General features: G+C 40.3%; 3 protein-coding genes across 3 annotated transcripts in view; all 3 read left to right on the forward strand.

Annotated features, from left to right (window-relative positions):
- The window catches only part of LOC308645936 (olfactory receptor 7E24-like), a gene marked incomplete at both ends in the record, with an annotated part of 109833 nt that overhangs the window by 52970 nt on the left and 36630 nt on the right, over positions 1 to 20233 (forward strand). The window lies entirely within an intron of this gene.
- LOC308645973 (olfactory receptor 7E24-like) overlaps positions 1 to 20233 on the forward strand; it is a gene marked incomplete at its 3' end in the record, with an annotated part of 45136 nt that overhangs the window by 3622 nt on the left and 21281 nt on the right. The window lies entirely within an intron of this gene.
- LOC308645957 (olfactory receptor 7E24-like) lies at positions 16556 to 17458 on the forward strand (the record flags this gene model as incomplete). The annotated part of the gene is made up of 1 exon (XM_081288408.1): positions 16556 to 17458. The coding sequence occupies exon 1, from the start codon at positions 16571 to 16573 to the stop codon at positions 17456 to 17458; it is 888 nt and encodes a 295-aa protein (XP_081144534.1). The 5' UTR covers positions 16556 to 16570.

The following is a 20233-nucleotide window of genomic DNA, read 5'->3' on the forward strand; positions in this document are numbered from 1 at the left end:
AGAAAAGCACTAGTGTGGAAACCCATCTGCGTGCAATGGCAGTAAAGCCGGCAGAGTGCAAGGGCTTTCCAACACTAAGAGAATAACAAAGAAAGACATGTCGATCCCAGTGCAATGTTCATAAAACTTGGGGTGCAAAGACCATGTCAAAGATTTACTGTTTAATCTGCGCAAGCCAGACTTGAGGTGAGATGCCATTTTCTAAAGCTGCAAGAGCTTGTATGATCATAGCTTTATCTGGACCAATTTCCGGCCAAATATTCGCCAATGATACGGGAGGCATTCCTGGAATCATTAAATCATGAACCGGCATCGGCATTGGCCAAGCCCGTGCCGCTGCCCACCACTGCATTGGTGTCGTCCATGTCATCGGCACCAGCACCAGAGCCAGAGCACTCAGCAGAATGAAGATCCTCATCACGGGATTGCTGTGGTATTTCTTGTTGCTGAGTAGCTGGCGTCAAGACTCTTCTTGTCAGGCGTTCAGGGACCCACAATGGTTCCGTGCGATCCTGGGGAAAAACACATACAGATCCTCGTGCCCATGTCAGCACGGGGTCGGGGCCGTTCCATTGGCCCGTAAGAACATCTTTCCACTTAACATAGCCAATCACAGAGGGCTGAGGGGACACATGTCTATCAGCCGCAGAGCGACCGTGAATATCCAAATTCAAAAAATTAATGATAAAGAGAGCTAAGGACAGGCGTTCTTTAGGAGTATGTTCAGCTCCTATTCCCCCCTTTTGTTTTTGTAAAGTTTCCTTTAAGGTGCGATGAGCACGCTCAACAGTAGGCTGCCGCATAGTGGCAAGCACACATAATTGGAAAGGTTTATCACTCTGGAGCCTGCATAAAGTAGCATGTTGTATAGCTTCTTCTACTGTCATAAGGGCCGCTCTAGCCTCTTTAGTGAGGCTACGAGGGGAAGTAAGATCTGGATCACAATGGAAGCACGTTCCGGCGGCAGGACCGCCCCCTTTTGCAATCCGAAGGACAGCAGCTGCAAGACCTGCATCAGTTAAAGGTCCTCCAATCTCTCTACACACCTTCATCCATGCTTCTATGCCTTTGTTCTTATAAGGAGCGATTGCTGCTTTACATTCCTTGGTGCATTGCTCAAAGACCAATTGCTTAACAAGGGGCATGGCTCTATCAGGATCCCCAAAAATCTTTCCAGCGGCATCCACCATCCTTGCTACAAAGTCTGAAAAGGGTTCTGTAGGGCCTTGTATAATCTTGGTCAAATTACCAGATACCTCTCCTCTGTTTGGAAGTGACTTCCATGCCCGAATGCAAATGTTATTAATTTGATCATATACCTCAAGAGGGAATCCTGTCTGTTGATTAGCAAATCTACCTTGCCCCAAAAGCATGTCCTTATCCCAATGAGGATGTCCTGCCGCATGGTTTTGGGCGGCCTGTTCTATTGCGCCCTCTAACACAAATGTTCTCCAGTCCAAATATTTACCTGGGGAAACACAAGCCCGAACAAGGCTAGCCCAATCAGAGGGAGTCATACAGTATCTAGACAGACTCTCCACCTGAGTTAGTGTGAAGGCGGCATCCACCCCATAAGTGCGCACAGACTCCGCCAGAGTCTTCACAATTTTAAAATCTAAAGGCTCATGGAATCTTCCCCTATTATCGTCCTGAAAAACTGGATAAGCAAGACCCATCTCAGCGTGAACAGCCTTCCATGTTTGAGCATGGAAAGCTCTCCCCGAAACACCCCCACCATACGGTGGTGGATCCGGAGGATTACATTTCTTGAGCCCCTGCTTATCTTTGCTCCCTTCTCCTACAGCTAAACTCCCTAGCTGGCGAGACAGCCTCCCAAGCTCCTCCTCCTCATTCTCCTCTTCCTCTGACCCACTTTCACATGGAGGTGTGCGCAGCGCACTGAGATCTGGATACAATCGCCTCTTCCCCTGTTTCACGCTCCGCACACTTCCATCCTCCCGAGATACCTCACTTCCTGCCGTCTCTGATTTCTCCTCATGTAATTGTTCTAGAACTTCCTGTCCTTTAGTAAGTGCGTCATGACATCTGTCCTCTGTGAGGCAACTACGGACTATTCTCCAAAGGGGTATCACCCCGCCCTCTATTATGCCCTGCTCAGAAGCAAAGTCAAGATCTTTGCCTAATTTATCCCAACTAGGTATGGTAAGGCTGCCCGAAAATGCAAACCACGGTGCAGCAATATCTATCTTCTGTAAAAATCTCTGTAAAGTACGATGCTTCACTTCCAGGCCCTTGGAACGTAACAGGCCATCTAGGGCCAGGAGAAGCGGACTTGAAGATGCGGCACCCATGACACAACAACAAAAGAAACACAGAAAACAAAAGACACAGACGACAAAAGAAACACAGAAAACAAAAGTGAAAGTACACATTGCAGCTGCAATAAAATATGAGGCTCTCTCTTTCTTTGTAGAGGAGCTGACCCCGCTTTGGTCGCGGATCCCACTTACTGGGACTATCCCCGCTTTGGTCGCGGGTCCCACTTACCTGGGACTATCCGGTGCACCACCCCTGATGACTGAAAGTTCTGGTTCCCGGGTTTCGGCACCACTTGTCGCGACCCCTTGCCCGCAAGGAAGACGCAACAACAGGAATCTTCTTTCAGCCGTTTATTCAGGTCCTTGATATTTCTTCTTCTTCCTCTCGGATGCCTCTCCCAGCCTTAATAAAGCATCTCAAGCCCCAATGCGAAGCTGCCACGTGGAGCTTTCTCATAGGGTGTTAAAAAGCCATGCGCCAACTCTCCCAAATAAGGAGTTGTTTGTTACAGACCACAGCGGAGCCAGCGCCATCTTGTAATGGCGACCACAGTCCGCAGAAACGGCTCACCACATGTTTGCACAGGAAAAACTCAATCTACTTTGTGGGGAGCCATTCTGACACGTGATTGGGTGACTCCCGTTAAGGGCCTGAGGCACTCTGGCTGTGTCGGAGTTATCCCGACCCTTTCCTGATGAGAGAGCCCATCCGTGTGGGGGTGTGCGTAACCACTGACCCTGGAGACCCAATCACTGACCCTGACCTTGGAGTGCAGCCCCCCCTCAACCTTCATTGGATGGAATTCTCCCCTGAATCTCTTGTCCCCCCAAATAAAAGGCTACTCCCCGGCGTGTTCGCTCTCTCTCTCTCTTGCTAGCCCAGAGTAATCCTCGCTGCCCTGCTGGGCGGCTTGAGGCGGGGACCAGGGAGGCGAGCCGTCTCGGACCTAGCAATATAAAATAAGGTACTGTCTGTGTGTTTTATTTTGATCTCTTCTAACTAACTTAATGCCAGAACCTCATTAATGAAACCACTGCCCAGGCCGCGTGGTAGACTACTTCATTTCCTCTTCCCCACACTCTATTCCAGTCACAATTTCCTATATCCTATACCTTGCTTGGCACACAAGAGGACCCAAAAATATAACCTATTTTATAGACATGGAATAGACACTTGGAAACATTAGTTCAAAAGAATTGGCACAACTATGTGTCCTCCAACACTTGATATTTTCCTAAAAGAAATATGGAATGAAAGGGATCTCATGTACCTAACAAGAAGAATATGGAGTCAAGAAAGGAGATTCAAGGGGATGGAGGTGAAGGGAAAGAGAAGTTCCTGGGGATTGAAATGGAGCACATTATATTTGTAAGCCTACTGTAACTTGTTGTATGCATAAACTTGCATAAAATATTTCAAAGACATTCTTTACATTCCAATATTGATTCTCACTGATACAGTGTATTAATAATGCCACTTTTGTGATTGACAATATCATATATCAGGTGCAATTAAGTTATATATTTTCAAATATTGAGATCCACAAATGCCAGGGAGAGAACTGACATATTAAATGATGTTTAAGAAATACAAACAAAATGTGACTGACCACTTATAGCCACCAAGGAGGGAAATCCAAAAACTCAATAATAAAGAAAAAAAAACTCACAGTAGGTTCGTGGCATATTACAATGATTTCTCATTATAAATGTCAGCTTAGGTTGCCTGTTTAGGTAAGGGAAACCTCACCTTTGTAGGGTTTTTATGAATATCCCAAGCCAGGAGAAATTGAACTGTTGTCTTAGAGTAAAATGAGCGTTTCAGCTGCTTTAAATGCCTTTAACTTGAATGAAGTTTTTCTTAACTGGGTAATACAATTTACTTTATATGTTCTTATTTTTCTTAATAAACATTTATTTGTTTCAATTAGTTATATGTGAAAGTAGAATGCATTTATGCACTTTAATATATCATACATAGATGGGGTATAATTTTTCACTTTTCTGTTTGTACATGTTGTAGAATCACATTGGTCATTTAATAATATATATATATATATATAGTAATAATATTTGTTTCATTCTATTATCATTCCTATCCCAATATACTTTGATATTTTCTATTTTATTATAGTATATATTTTCAAAATAGTTTCTAATGATATTCTGTATTTCAGACATGTCTCTTGTAATGTTTCCTTCTTCATCATCAATTTTAGTAATTCAAATTATCTCCTTTTTTCATTACAGTGGTTATGGATTTATCAATTTTATTTATTTTTCCAAACAACCAGGTTTTTTTGTCAATTTTTTTCAATTGTTTCTCTTGAAGTCTCAGTTTTGGAAGACAGATTTTTCTGGAAATGGGTTCTTGTGATAGCTATAGAGCAAGGTGAATATAATCCATACGAATCGATAGTGCACTTAACATGGTACAAATCTTAATTGTTGTTGGATAGATCTCATGCTAATAAATGGAAATATAAGAGAATATTCAAAAAGAAAAGAAAGAAACCCAGTGGATAGTAGACAGAACATCCTTCTGAATAGAGAATGAGCCCAAAACTTCCCTGGGCTTCATTTCCTCTTCTTTTTTCCACTGATAATATTAAAAGATCCTTAGAGGATTGGATGACCTGTATCAATTTGGTTAATTGTGACCTGTGTGTGTTGAACCTCCAAGGTCACATAGTGAATAATGAGCCTGTGCCTGCAACCTGCCACTTGAAAGCTTCTGCCCAGTGGGCCCCAGGCCTCTGTGTCCTCCCCCCATGGCTGTCTGCATGGGGAAGCTCATATGTGGCACTGTATTTATATTAACACTGAGAACAGAGCTGGAGTCTTCAGTGAGCATGAGACAGGCTGCTGCACCTGATTTTGCCAACCGTGGTCATGACCCAGCAGAGGAGCAGCTTAAAGCAGTAAGTGTGGAGGGAGAAGATGGGTGGAGCAAGGCCTCTCAGAAACACTGTCTCCTCCCTGTCAAGACTGATGTGAGGAATTTGGTAGCAACATTGGGACAGTGATAGACAAATATTTAGCTGTGATGTGTGTGCAGTTTGTGTTTTGTTTTGTTTTATGAGTTCCAGGCAACACATTCAAATTTTGCTTTTCTCCAAAACTTGTTGTACTTGCTGGAGATACCTCAACCATGAAGGTGTTGGGTCCCACCACTCTGTTTTTTAGCATTGCAAATTTATTATGTAGAGGATGATGGCAAAGAGGAGGACTCTGGTTACCATGGCATATTCACCGACAATCAAGGGTTTCCCATGTGCCAGGCTCTGGGCTACAGTGCTAGTAAAGCTTGTTTCATTTCATGAATCTGCAGAGGTTTCCCCAAGACACTAGTGCATATTTTTTTCCAGAAAAGGAAGGAGAACAGCATTTTTTTAAACAACTATTATGAGGTAGACTTGTAAAGAAGAGTGAGGAGAGTTTCAATGGGTCTGACTAAATACAGACAGAGGGCAGTTTCCAGGAGAATCCTGGCAAATGATTCCCTAAAGAACCTCAGGAGACATTTCACATCCCTGTCCCTCCAGGTCAATGACTCAGGACTACAGAGTCCATTTCCTGACTCCCCTCTCAGGGTCTCCTCTCCTGGCAACCCGGCCCAGGGTGCTCTCCCAGTGTGAGTCCTGGCAGAACAGAGTGACAGCAGTGTCTGGTATCTGCCACACCAACTACAGCAAGGACAGCTCAGAGTCACAGGCAGGGATCACAGAGGAGCAGGCACAGGATAATCCAGCAGAGATTCCCTCCCGACCTCTCCTGGGTCACCCCACAGCTGTCCACAACCATGCCCACTCTTGTGTTCTGCTCAATCAATCCCAAAAGGAGAGAAACAGTCTAGTGGTTTCTTTTCTTCCTAATCAGGGCATTGGCCAGAGTTTAAACATGTACCTCAGGTGTCCCTGTGGCTTGAACCTTTGGTTTACCTACAGAAATTTATGATTTGTGGGAAGTGATGAAAAATGTCAGTGCAATTGGAGCGAATCTGTTGCTTCAACTTGTCCTATCTGTACTCAGGGAAAGTTAGTACTCTGCCACTCAACATTGTCTTCTGGATTTTTTTTTTTTTACAACTGCATTGAGTAAGCAATAAAGAGAAAAGAGCACTCCCAATGTGGTTAATGTGTGATGATTGTATAAAATAAGCATGAAATACATATAGGACATTATTACCAGTAGTAATGATACATTCAAGCTTATGTGCATCCATACCATTGAGCTAAAATATCCTTTTATTTAAAGTTAGTGTTTCCTAATTCTGTAACCGGGCATGTTATTTTGTCCTTCTATAAGATCATGCTGTGTTTGGAGAGGAGTGCCTAATCCCCTTTCACTTCTGATTCCTCAGAGCTTAACCCTTATTTGGCACAGAGGAGGCTTAAATTTTTTTAAATATCTTTGTTAAACATTAAATGGACTCCTCTTTGTTTACAGAGCTTGTCCATAGTCAGTGTGGCTACATCACACTTGGTACCCTCCTCTCTACACTTTTATACCTTTCAGGAATGTCAAGATGAACAGGACACAAGAAATAACAGCTCTTTCTTGTGTTTATATGGTGTGCACATGAGTTTCTACATTATACAGTTATTCAGAATGATGACAGAGACATCTATGGGTAACCAAAATATGAAAGAGGACTAAAGGAAGTGGCAAGTAGTCTCTACTTGATGAGTTATAACTTGGAGTTACCTCATTTCAGTATTTGCTAGCATTTTGAAAATGTTTTTTATCAATAAACTCACTTCCATAAGGATTGAATTCTTTGCATGTTAAAGTTTGCTGGGGCCCCTTTGGCTGTGGCTCTCAACATCTCCCCCTCTCTGTTTAAACAACAAGCGTGTGGCTTGGGGACCGTGGCTGCCTTAGGTTGTCCAATACTACATATGGTCTTTACCCGTCTTCGGATGAGCTGACCTCAGGGCGTCAGCCTCCTGTCTTAGGTTGGTACCATTGTAATTGGATCTTACCCATCATTGACTACTGGTCCAGTATACAGTCACACCTGTGGAGAGGTCTTTGTTATGACAAGCAGAAGGGAGGAAGATACACCAAGCCAATTGATGGCTCTTGTTGGAAAAATTGTACCACCAATGACATCATCAGCAAAAATACCTCAACACTACCACAAGTCGCTGCACCAACAGAAAGTTCACAATGCATACAAGTGACACATAGTTTAGGCAAGTTCTGCAAGCAGTTCAGTGATGGCTATTGCAGAAACTGTAGACTAGTTTTATCTTTGTCTTCACCGGCACTGGGATGAAGATAGGAATTCTGGCAATAATGGCTAAAGAAAAAATTATCTAACATTCCAGAAGGTACTAAAAGAAAACAATTTTCTTAACAATTTACATTGTCTTCACTGGCACTGGGATGAAGATAGGAATTCTGGCCATTATGGCTAAAGAAAAAATTATGTAACATTCCAGAAGGCACTAAAAGAAAACAATTTTCTTAACAATTTACATTATCTTGAAGAGAATTATTAAATATAATGAAAAGGAAAGGTGAGAATTATTAAATATAATGAAAAGGAAAGGTGAAAGTAAACAAACAGATCTGTTAACCTCCTTTTTTGTTTACATATTAAAACAATCCTTAACAGTTATTTACCCAATTTAAATTAAACCATTTAAATCACGTGAATAAAAAAAAATATTTGGATCCATTTTTTCATGAGCGCTCATCATATATGATATATGGACATACGTACATTCAAACATATAACACAAAACACAAGTGTGCACACATAATATAATACATACAACTAATAACATAATAGTAAAGGCCTTATAACTTTTTACAGGTGAAATCTCCATTGCAATGTTTAAAAACTCTATAGTCAAAAAATAGAACTGATTAGCAAAATATTAACCTAGGTCTGTATGAGCTCAAAAAACAAACTTAGAACTTCATGATATGGGAAAGGGCAATAATAAAATAGATATTGAAAAAAGTATCCTGGTTCTGTTGCAGATGTAAGAATAGCCAAACTGGAGTTTTGGATATCAGCTGTTATGGATTTGAGCCAAATCATCTTCTTTTTGGTCTGTAGAAATCGCTTTAGTTAATCTCTCTGGAATCCAAATCGGCTGTTGTTCTCCCTGTGGAAACACACAAACAGGACCCCGACTCCAGACAATCACTGGGTCAGGACCTTGGTTAATCTCTCTGGAATCCAAATTGGCTGCTGTTCTTCCTGTGGAAACAAACAAACAGACCCCCGACTCCAGACAATTACTGGGTCAGGACCTTTCCATTGTCCTGTTAGAATATCTTTGCAAAATACCTTGGGCTTATGTACATTTTTTGGACACATATGCCTTTCTGCAGCACTAAGTCCTGATGAATCCAAATTTTAAAAGTTTAGAGTAAAAAGGGTTATTTTAAGTTTATCTTTGGGGAATATATACCCCTTCCCAATTCCGTCTTTTTGCTTTAATAAGTACATTTTAATAGTTTGATGAGCTCTTTCAACTATGCCTTGTCCCTGTGGATTGTATGGGATTCCTGTTATATGAGTAATGCCAAATGATGAGCAAAATTGTTTAAAAGAGGTAGAAGTATAACCAGGGGCATTATCTGTTTTTAACTGTTTTGGAATGCCCACAGTGGCAAAATTTTGTAAGCAATGAGCTATAACATCTTTATTTTTTTATCCAGCATGAAGGGAGCCCATCAAAAATCCAGAAGAAGTATCAACTGTAACATGCAAATATTTTAATTTTCCAAATTCTGGCAAATGTGTGACGTCCATCTGCCAAATATGGTTAGGTATCAATCCTCTAGGATTGACTCCAAGATTAACTTGTGGTAAAAAGGTCACACAATTTTGACATTGTTTTATAATTTGTCTAGCTTGTTCCTTAGTTATTTTAAAATGCTTTTGTAAAGTATTAGCATTGACATGGAACCTTTTATGAAAATTTATAGCTTCTTCTAGTGTAGAGAAAATATGTATGTCATGTGTAGTTTTATCTGCTAAATCATTGCCCAAACTAAGGGCTCCAGGCAATCCTGTATGTGCCCTGATATGTCCTATAAAGAATGGATCTTTTCTGTCCCAGATTAAACTTTGTATAGTGGAAAACAAAGAGAAAACAGTAGAAGAAGGGGAAATCCTACCAGCATCTTCAAGGGATACTATAGCATTAACTATATACTGAATATCAGAAAATAAATTAAATACAGAATCTTTAAACATCACAAAAGCTTGTAATACTGCATTAAGCTCTACTTTTTGAGCTGATTGTTTGGGTACTAAAAATGTAAAAGTTTGATCAGGTGTAATTATTGCTGCTGTACCATTATTTGACCCATCAGTGAATATATTTGGAGCATTCATGATAAGTGTTTTTCTTGTCATTTTTGGAAAAATTACAGGATGCAATGACCAAAAAGACAATAAAGGATTAGATGGTAAGTGGTTATCAAATGAAACATTAGATTTGCACATGATTATTGCCCAAGTATTTAACTCATTAGCTAATTCATCAATTTGATTCATAGTATATGGAGTAATAATTTTATGGGAGAAATTCCAAACACTCCCTTTGCTGTTTTTATTCCTTTGAGTATTAATTGTCCTACAGCCTCAGGATACCTAGTAAGAATAGTGTTAGGAGAATAAGATAAATGTATCCATAATAATGGACCTTCTTGCCAAAATACTCCTGTAGGAATATTTTTTGTTGGTAGTACAATAAATAATAAAGGCAAACTTATATCAATTCTATCCAAATGCATATTTTCCGTATATGTTTCAATGATTTTTAATGCCTTTCTTGCTTCAGGCGTTAACATTCGAGGTGAATTTGGATCTGATGGACCTTTTAGGATATCAAATAAAGGTCCCAATTCTCCTGTTGGAATACCTAGATAAGGCCTTATCCAATTTATGTCTCCTAATAACTTTTGAAAGTCATTAAGTGATTTGAGTTGATCTACTCGTATTTGAATTTTTGGTGGACGGACCATGGTTGAGAATAATAGAACTCCTAAATAATTAATTGGAAAATTTGATTGTACTTTATCTATTGCTGTCTCTAGATTATAATTTTTTAATAAATTTGTAAGTGTGGCATAACATTCTAGCAATGTGTTTTTAGCTTTATGTGCTAATAATACATCATCCATATAGTGAAATATTTGTAGTTCAGGATTTTGATTTCTAAGTGACTGGATTACTTTGTTAACATAAATTTGACACATAGTTGGGCTGTTAGCCATCCTTTGAGGGAGTACTTTCCATTCATATCTCTGATCAGGACCTTCATGATTCAGTGCAGGGATAGTAAATGCAAAACGTGGACTATCCTCAGGATGAATTGGAATTGGAAAAAACAATCTTTAATATCTATAACTAAAACATACCAAGTTTTTGGCAAAGCAGACAATTGAGGAATCCCCGATTGAGCAGGTCCCATAATGACCATTTCATTATTAATGGCTCTTAAATCTTGCAATAATCTCCATTTACCAGATTTCTTTTTGATGACAAAAATGGGAGTATTATGGGGAGATACAGAAGGTTGTATATGTCCTTCCGCTAATTGTTGTTTGACCAGATCATGGGCTACTTGTATCTTTTATTTAGTCAAGGGCCACTGAGGAACCCATACTGGTCTTTCTGATTTCCATGTAATTTTTATTGTCTCAGTGGCCCTTTGTGAAAATCCAACCCATGTCTGTCTGTTCCTTGATCTATTTGTATTGGTGCTGCTATACCTTGTTCTTGTTTTTCTAATCTTTTTCCTTTCCTAAAACCTTGTCTAGCCATAATAGTGGGTGCATTTGGATTGATGTTATTTGTTAATGTCAAACCTAATTGATCTAAGATATCTCATCCCCATAAATTTACGGGAAGATGATCCAATACATATGGCTGTATAGTTCCTTCACATCCTTCAGGATCCTTCCAATCTAATACCATTGCACTTCTATGGGGATTAGTCGCCACTCCTAGGCCTCGAAGCATTTGAGTGGCTTGTTGTAATGGCCAATGTTTTGGCCTTTCTTGACGAGAGATGATGCTAAGGTCTGCACCTGTATCCAGTAGCCCATTAAATTCATGTCTTTGAATATTTAGTTTTAGCATGGGGCGAGAATCTAAATTTAAAGAAAGCATAGCCCAATCTACACCTGTGGAGCCTAATCCCTTGGAACCTCTTTCTACAGCACGACTGGAAAATTTATCATGTAGGCTTGGTATTATTAGTAACTGTGCTATTCTATCTCTTGGTGAAATTACTGATATACCCTTTGGAGAACTGGCTATAATTTTTATTTCACCTTCATAATCGGGATCAATTACCCCAGGACTTATCAAAAGTCCTTTTAGAGTAGAAGAGCTGCGTCCCAATAATAAGCCTACTGTTCCTTTGGGAAGAGGTCCTTTTACCTCTGTGGGAATGATTTGAACTCCCGTCTCTGGAGTTAGTACTGATCTGGCGGAGGTGCAGATGTCCAACCCTGCACTCCCTCTGGTTTGTCTGATGAGGGATCTGATGGACAATGTGTCCGGGGCACTACCCTGATGGGGTTGCTGGGTTCCTCCAGTGCTCCATATATTTGTGGTTTGGGGCCTTGGAGCATTGGGGCCCCCTGTCAATTTTTTGGCAATGGAGACTGATGCCTTTGTCCATGATATTGTGGATAAACACCTTGTCCTTGTTCGTTTTTTGATAATGGAGTACCCTCTATGGTGGTTTGAGAATGGCATTCATTAGCCCAATGTAATGGAGTACCCTCTATGGTGGTTTGAGAATGGCATTCATTAGCCCAATGTCTCCCTCTACGGCATCGTGGGCAAATACCTGGTATTCTACTCCTTTGATACCTAGTTTTGTTAAACCCTCCTCCTATGGAACAATTCCTTTTAAAATGTCCTGTTTGTTAACAATTGTAGCATGTTCTTGGCCTGGCATATAAAGCCTGTTTTACTGCAGCTGCCACAATTTTCCCTTGTTCATTAATGTCTCTGGCATCTAAAGCCTGTTTTACTGCAGCTGCCATGACTTGCTCTTGTTCATTAATGTCTCTACATAATTTATGTGTTTAAATCTTCCTGTTTCCATGGTCTAATGACCTCTCTGCACCAACGATTCGCTTGGTCATAAGCCAGTTGTTTTATTAATGGCATTGCTTGTTCTGTATTCCCAAAAATTCTGGTAGCTGTTTGAATAAGCCTATCTACAAATTCAGCATAAGGTTCATTAGCTCCTTGTATTACCTTAGATAATTGACCTTGTAAACCTCCATGTCCTTGTAAAGTCTTCCATGCCCTAATCACCTCTGCAGCAATTTGTGAATATATGCCAGGATCATATGCAATTTGTTGCTGCTGATCCTCATAAGGTCCCTTTCCTAACAACATATCTAGATTTCTCTGAGGATAACCAGCTGCTGCATTTCGCTTAGCCATCTCCTTGCAAAATTCCTGATTGGCAACCTTCCATAACAGGTATTGACCTCCTTTTAGCACAGCTTTACACATATTAGCCCAATCTGCTGGCGTCATGTTTAAGTTGGTAATGGATTCGACCAAGCTTACAGTGAAGGGTGCTTGAGGACCATAGGTTGTTACAGCCTCTTTTAGCTCCTTCACTGTTTTGAAATTTAAACCCTGGTAAATTTGCTGCCCTCCTACCTCAAATACAGGGCATGTTAATACTTGAGATCCTGTCTCAGGATCCCAACTATCAACTGCAGGGGTTGGGAGCCTCCTAGCATATGGAGGTGGTGCTGTTGATTGGACACTTATGCCCTCTGGTGATAGAATGCTGTTAGTAGCAGTCTCCTGTAGAGGTGGTGCTGTTGGTTGGACACTTACGCTCTCTGATAGAAAGGTGTTATTAGCAGTCTCCTGTTGTAACTTTTCCCCTTGATGGCTTTTTCTGCTCTAAACTTCCTTCCTCTGTCTCACTAGCTTGAAAGACCTTCTCTTTTACTTGAATCTTTTCCTCTTTCTGACTAACTTGAGAGACCTTCTCTTTTACTTGAATCAATATGTCTTCTCCTTCCTCTACCTTTGTCTGAACTGAAGGCTTTGGACTAAGCAAACCAGATACCAACGCCCACAATGGCAATGTGCCAACTGGCAGAGTCCCTGGGTTGTTCTTTTCTATTCTTTTTAAATCTTCACCATGATGGTCCCACTGTGATATATCTAACAACTCCTCCTTAAAAAGCCATGGGCTACATTTTTGTATTGTATCAACGTATGCCCTGACTGCTCTTGATTTTACTGAGATGCCTCCTTCCTCTAACAATTTACTTAACAGTCTTTCGGTTTGTTTTTTACTAATTGCTGATCCCGTATTTCTACTATAATACAACCCAACAAGATGATGCCAAACAAAACCGAGACAGAATGCAATAAAAATGGAACAACACAAAATCATTATATCAGCCTTTCTATCCTCCTGACATGTGCATCCGTCCTTTCTCCCTATCTGTTCCTCAGACGCAAATAGTTTTTCCTCAGATGTGAGCGGTTTTTCTTCCGTCTCACTCATCTCCAGGGAAAGGCAACTTAAAACAAAAATGAAGCAAAACAAAAGAGGAAACTTAGAATGGCTACCCATCCTCTCGCCCTGCCCTCAGGGGCGAGCAGTTTACTTACCCTCAGTCGCTCCCCGTGCGAGCCACCAAATGCCGCAGTCTGGCTGGGCACAATTCAGGAGCCACTTGTCAAAAGAAACTAACTTTATTTTTAGAACTACAAACACCAAACAAAACAGCTCCTCAGGAAAAAACCCTCAGAGCCCAACTGCCACCACTGGCTTCCCACAAGCCTCTCACCCACACAAACCTCACCACCTCCCACAATCCTCCTGCTCTTGAGGCCGATTGGCTGGGTTGCATGGGCGGAGCCAAAGAAGTCCCCCAATGAGCAGCTTCGTGGAGGAGCCAATCAGCTAGATGTTGCTGGGGCTGCTGTGAGCCAATCATCAGCTGGCAGTCTGAAGGGCAGGGAAACAGCCCAATGAACATCACCGGAGAGGAGCCAATCAGCTAGATGTTGCTGGGGCCGCTGTGAGCCAATCATCAGCCGGCAGCTGGAAGTTTGCTGGCAGCTGGAAGTTTGCTGGGGCCCCTTTGGCTGTGGCTCTCAACAGGCCAAATGTTTATTAGGTCTAGTAGTGTCATACATGCTTTGTATGCAGAAGATAAAGGTGCTTTCATCCCCATTTGCATTAAGCAGTATGCACTCAGGGAGATGGAGAGATGTACACACATTCCACATATATTGGCAGGTCAGTGAGCCAAGACTAAAATGTGGATGTGTTGACCCCCGTCTCAGGATGCTGTGTCCTTTACTGAAATAAAAAGTAAAAATATTATTCTGTATGGAAGATGACATTTCTTGGTCAATAATCATATTCAGGATTATTACCAAATATACATTAGCAGTATTATTTTATTTATACACAATTCACTTAATAAACTAAAAGTTAAATGATTTATTTGACCAGAACTGATTTGTATTAAGACACCAAACATAAGAAATAGTAACATGGAGCATGCATCAACTTCTGGAATTAAAATAACTCTATGCCCATATTACCAGGAAATTTTCATTTCTGTGATAGGGAGACAGACATAAGAACTTCTATTTTTTTTGCAACAATAAACACTAGTTAAATGTTGTTCCTTCTCAGGATATGATGTGTATCATGTAAATCATTTGAAATAGCTACATGCACTTCACAGAAACACTTCAATTCACATGACTACATGAATTAGTCCATTTCAGGGACATAGTATTTTGACTGCATGATAGGTAGATAATTTTAGAGTTTTTAGGAAGATCTTAAAGAAAACTGCTTATGTATATACAAATTAGTACTGACATGTATATATCAAATAAAAAATATACCCACATTGAGTTGGGGGTGTAGCTCAGTGGGAGAGCACTTGCAAAGCATGCCTAAAGCTACTGCTTAGGCCCCCAGTGCTAAAAGTAAATAATAAAAATTTAACATGTATCTATTGACTGGTAAGAGCTATTTCTTTGGGGGAGCAAGTGTCCATGAGAATGTATTCCTGAAAAGAAAAAAAAGGAGTGAAATTTTACAGATGGCAATCAAGTCTCTCTAAATCACCAGGTCTGAAATGCATTTTGCTAAATGTTTGTTTTTTAATATGTGAAGTGGGTCTTTTGACAGCACAAGTACATAGTATTATATATAGTATATATAGTACATAGTATAATTTCTACATACTGGCAAGAATTCTAAGGCACTGATTCTCAACCCTGGTGTAGGAAAACAACAACAATATTTTAAAATATTCACAGCTATATATAATGATAAAGGAGATTACAATATAAAGAAGATTGTAATACTAGTTTTATATTAATACTAGACACTGTGAATATATTGTCTCCATTTTTTTATATGAGTAAATGCCCAAAGAGTATTTATCATATTTCTGTTAATTTCTTCTTTTAAATTTTTTGCTGAATTATCACAGTGTTCCCTCCAAAATAATAACCCAAATGGCCTTCAAGTAGCTGAGGTAAAAAAAAATGCCTCCAAGGACAGAAAATATTGATGTGAAAGTCTATTAAATGGTGTAAGAAGGAGGGACAGACTCACACAGGTTTGGGGGATTTCCCTGGTTCTACAGTCCTCAACCATTCATCAAAGAGTTTAAAATCACAAAAACAATGAGGTGTTAACCACAGGACAGTGGACATTAATTAAAAAAAAAAAAGAACTGTCTGTCTCTGTAGAAATTTTATGGGGATTGCAAGGGTCTGAAACAAATGATGTGCATAAAATATAGAATTCCAAATTATGTTCCAGCATTTCATTTCTGTTTCAATACTGATATGTGCAGGGCACACAAATGCCATATCTGTGATCTGTGATGCTAGTGCTTGTGCATGTAGTTAAAACACTTATTAAACTGTGAGGGCCACTTAAGCTAAGGGTACAAGTTCTATATTAAATAATTTTTAAAATACAAAGAAATTTGAGCAGGGATGTCAACTCCAAGAAAGGGCTAATCCAAAAACCCAACAAGCTGAAAGTCTAATGGGCAATAACATGTTTTCTGATGTGAACTAACAACTTTAAGTAAATATTCAGTGAATACAATCCTAGTTCTTAGATGGTGTTTAAAATAATTGAAATCAAAGGAATTGGTATCATTGTTTGAGTATTTGACATTTACTTGTTCCATTTTTCAACCTTATATTCTTTTTCAATAGTTGCCCAAGCAGAATAGAAGCTCAAAACCTATCATGCGTCTCAGAATTCTATCTCATGGAACTGTCAGAGGACCCAGAACTGCAGCCCATTATCTTTGGACTCTTCCTGTCCATGTACCTGGTCACAGTGCTGGGGAACCTGCTCATCATCCTGGCCGTTAGCTCTGACCCCCACCTCCACACCCCCATGTACTCCTTCCTCTCCAACCTGTCCTTGGCTGACATCGGCTTCATCTCCACCACGATCCCGAAGGTGCTCGTGAACACTCAGACTCACAGCAGAGCCATCTCCTATGTGGGCTACCTGACACAGATGTCTCTTTTTCTCATTTTTGGATCTATGGATGCTCTGCTTCTGACTGTGATGGCCTATGACCGATATGTGGCCATCTGTCACCCTCTGCATTACTTAGTCATCATGAACCCTCAACTCTGTGGCTTCTTAGTTCTTGTGTCTTTTTTGGTTAGTCTTTTTGACTCCCAACTGCACAATTTAATCATCTTACAATTTACTAACTTCAAAGGTGTAGAAATTTCTAATTTCTTCTGTGACCCTTCTCAACTTCTTAACCTTGCCTGTCCTGATACCTTCTCTAATAACATCCTCAAGTATTTTCTTGGTGCCATATATGGCATTTTCCCCATCTCAGGGATCCTTTTCTCATACTATAAAATAATTTCCTCCATTCTGAGGATCCCATTCTTACGGGGGAGGTACAAATCCTTCTCCACCTGTGGCTCTCACCTGGCAGTTGTTTGCTTGCTTTTTGGGACAGGCTTTGGGGCATACCTTGGATCAGCTGTGTCACATTCTCCCAGAAAAGTTGTGGTGGCTTCAGTGATGTACACTGAGGTCACCCCCATGTTGAATCCTTTCATCTACAGCCTGAGGAACAGGGACATTAAAAGTGCTCTGAGGAGGCTGCACAGCAGGACTGTCTAAACCCAGTACGTTTGGTGTCCAGCAGCAGGGTATTTTGGAAAATGTAGTGAAGTCAGACATCTAGACCTTTCAATCTCATCTCCTTCAAAACATTAATGACCTTAATTTCTCATCACATTTCATATAAGAATGGTTGTAACCAGGATTGGTAAAGGAGGTCTGGGAAGTTTTCAAAATGGGAACAAAATATCACTTTGAGATGGTGAAAAATTTCTGGAGATGGATGATGATGATAGTTTGACAACAATGTCAATGTAATTAAGGCTGTTGTGCTGTGTACTTGAAAATGGTAAAAACTGTAATGGTTTTGAGATTTAAATTTACCACAAAATATGATATATCAAGAACTATGTAATGTTTTGAACAATCAACAATAAAAAAAAATTCACTTATCTTCAGAATGTGAAGAAACCCATGGTGTCTGAGTATTTTGCATTGTGAACAAGTAATGGAAAAAGATTTAGTTGTTGAATAAAGAACATTTATGTTTTAAAAAAATTTACCACAGTTTATTTTTCTTGCCTAATTTCTCTAACAAATGTTTCAAGGATGGTATTGAATAGAGGTGATGGAAGTGTACATTTTTGTCTTGTTCCTGAATTTGGGAAGGAAGAATAAAGAAACATAAATCATGTGGAAGAAGTCTAATTGTCTATTTGCTGAAGATATAATCCTATTTGTAGAAGATCCTAAAAACTGCACGAATGGTTTCTTTCTTTCTTTCTTTCTTTCTTTCTTTCTTTCTTTCTTTCTTTCTTTCTTTCTTTTATGGTTTGCTTTAGTATATTGAATATCTTTCTAAAATTAACTATGAGAAAGCCATTCTAATTCAATGGGAGAGATGCTGAAAGATTCAAGATTAACACCCATTATTAGCAATGTAAAACAGAGGGAAAGATCCGTGAATTATGCCTGTAGAATTCTGCCCCCATGGGAGAAGGGTCAGGCCGAAAGCCATCAATGGGAAAGATGAAGAAAGATGAGCTCTCAGAGCAGGGGTTTCTGGTTAAAAGCTGTTCCTTGCTCACTGTGTCAATTTTTTTCTCCCAGCCCCCTCAGGCTGATTCTTTAGGCTAAGATGGTGGAGATGGTGTTTGCTGTAGTAGAGAAAGAAAGTGGTGGGCTAAACCTAGGGGTAGTGCTGAAAAGCTTTCCGAGTCACACTTGGCTCAGGCTTCTCCAGGGAAGATGGATAGAGGAGCTAGAAGTCCAGGTGGCAGGACATGCCTGGATAGCAAAGAGAGAGAGTCTGCAATGCCCATACAAGGGACAGCAGTCCAAACCCTATCTTGCATAAGCAGATGGAGTCTGACAAAGACTTGCCCTAAACTGTCTCCCCTGTGGGACTGACCTAGCCCTAGTAAGCCCTTGGTGGGCAGCCTGGGAGAGCGGGGGTCAGGGTAGCCCAGTGTTGGATAGGACACCATGGGAGACAGACCCCCATGTGTTTTCTGGCTCATCTCCATCTCTCAAAACTTTTGGACATGCACACAGCTGGAGGAGATCTCCCTGGAGGAGAACTTTGGAAAGCTCCCTCTAGTGAGACTGGGTAGGGGTGGCAGGGTTGGGGTGGGGACTGCTTTGAGAAAGCAGCTGAGGAAAGGTTTCTTGAGCTTATAAACATATTGAGCAATTCTGTAGTATACAACATCAGCACACAAAAACCAGGTGCTTTCTTACATGTCAATAATGAATATGTTGAGAAAGAAATCAGGAAAACAGTTCCATTCACACTAGCCTCAAAAGATCTTCAGAATTAATTTAACCAAAGAGATGAAAGACCTACTCAAAGAAAAGTATGTAAGGCTGGAAAAAGTAAGAGAGAATACACCAGAAAATGGAAAGTCATCCCATGTTCAGAGTTAGGAAAAATTAATATTGTTAAAATGGCCAGGTTACCAAGCAATCTACAGGAGTCAATGCAATACTCATCAAAATATAGTTCTGAGAAGAACTGGAAATAACAGTTCTAAAATCTGTGTGGAAGAACAAGAGACCCAGAATAGCCAAAGCAACTCAGATGCAGAATAACCAAAGCAGTGTAGAGCTGGAGGCATCACACTACTCAATATTGAAATACTGAAATCCTTTGGGATTTAGATAACACGGATCAATTTGTCTAATTATGGGCTTTTTGCATTGAACCTCCAAGGTCATATGAATGTCAATTATCAGCCTGTAGCCCTTCAGCTTGATCTATTTGATCCACTGGCCTCCATGATCATGTTTCTTCCTTCCATGGTTCTGCATCAGGAAGCTCCTATTTGATACTAAATTGATAGCAATCTTAGGGACTGAGCAGGCACTCAATGTGCACCAAGCAGGAGAGGGGCATTAGGTCTGTGTTCTTTAGTTATAACCCAGCAGAGATGCACCATACACCAGTGAACCCTGAAGTAGACATTGGATGGAGGAAGGTGCATTAGAAATGTTGTTTCCTCCTCCTCAGGTCAAACATCACACTTTGACTAGCCAAACTGGAGGACACCAACATGCTAAATTTCATAATCCATTCTCCAAGTGCCACAGAAAAAATGCCACAATTAAAATCACATGACTGAAGACTTGTGTTTCAAAACAAGATCCTCATAATTCCATCCAAAACCAAACAACAGAGGTCATTCCTTGTGCTTTAACTATTTAATGTGTGGTTTGTGGATGACTTGCTTAAGAGAACTGAAAGGCAGGAAAGAAGCAGGGAGGCCCATGTTGGGGTTGAGGGAAAGAAAAAAGGGCTTCTAGAAAAAACAATGATTTCAGATTGGAGAATATTGC

The sequence above is a fragment of the Spermophilus citellus genome (genome assembly GCF_964194105.1).
Source record: "Spermophilus citellus genome assembly, chromosome: 3".
Classification (NCBI taxonomy): domain Eukaryota; kingdom Metazoa; phylum Chordata; class Mammalia; order Rodentia; family Sciuridae; genus Spermophilus; species Spermophilus citellus.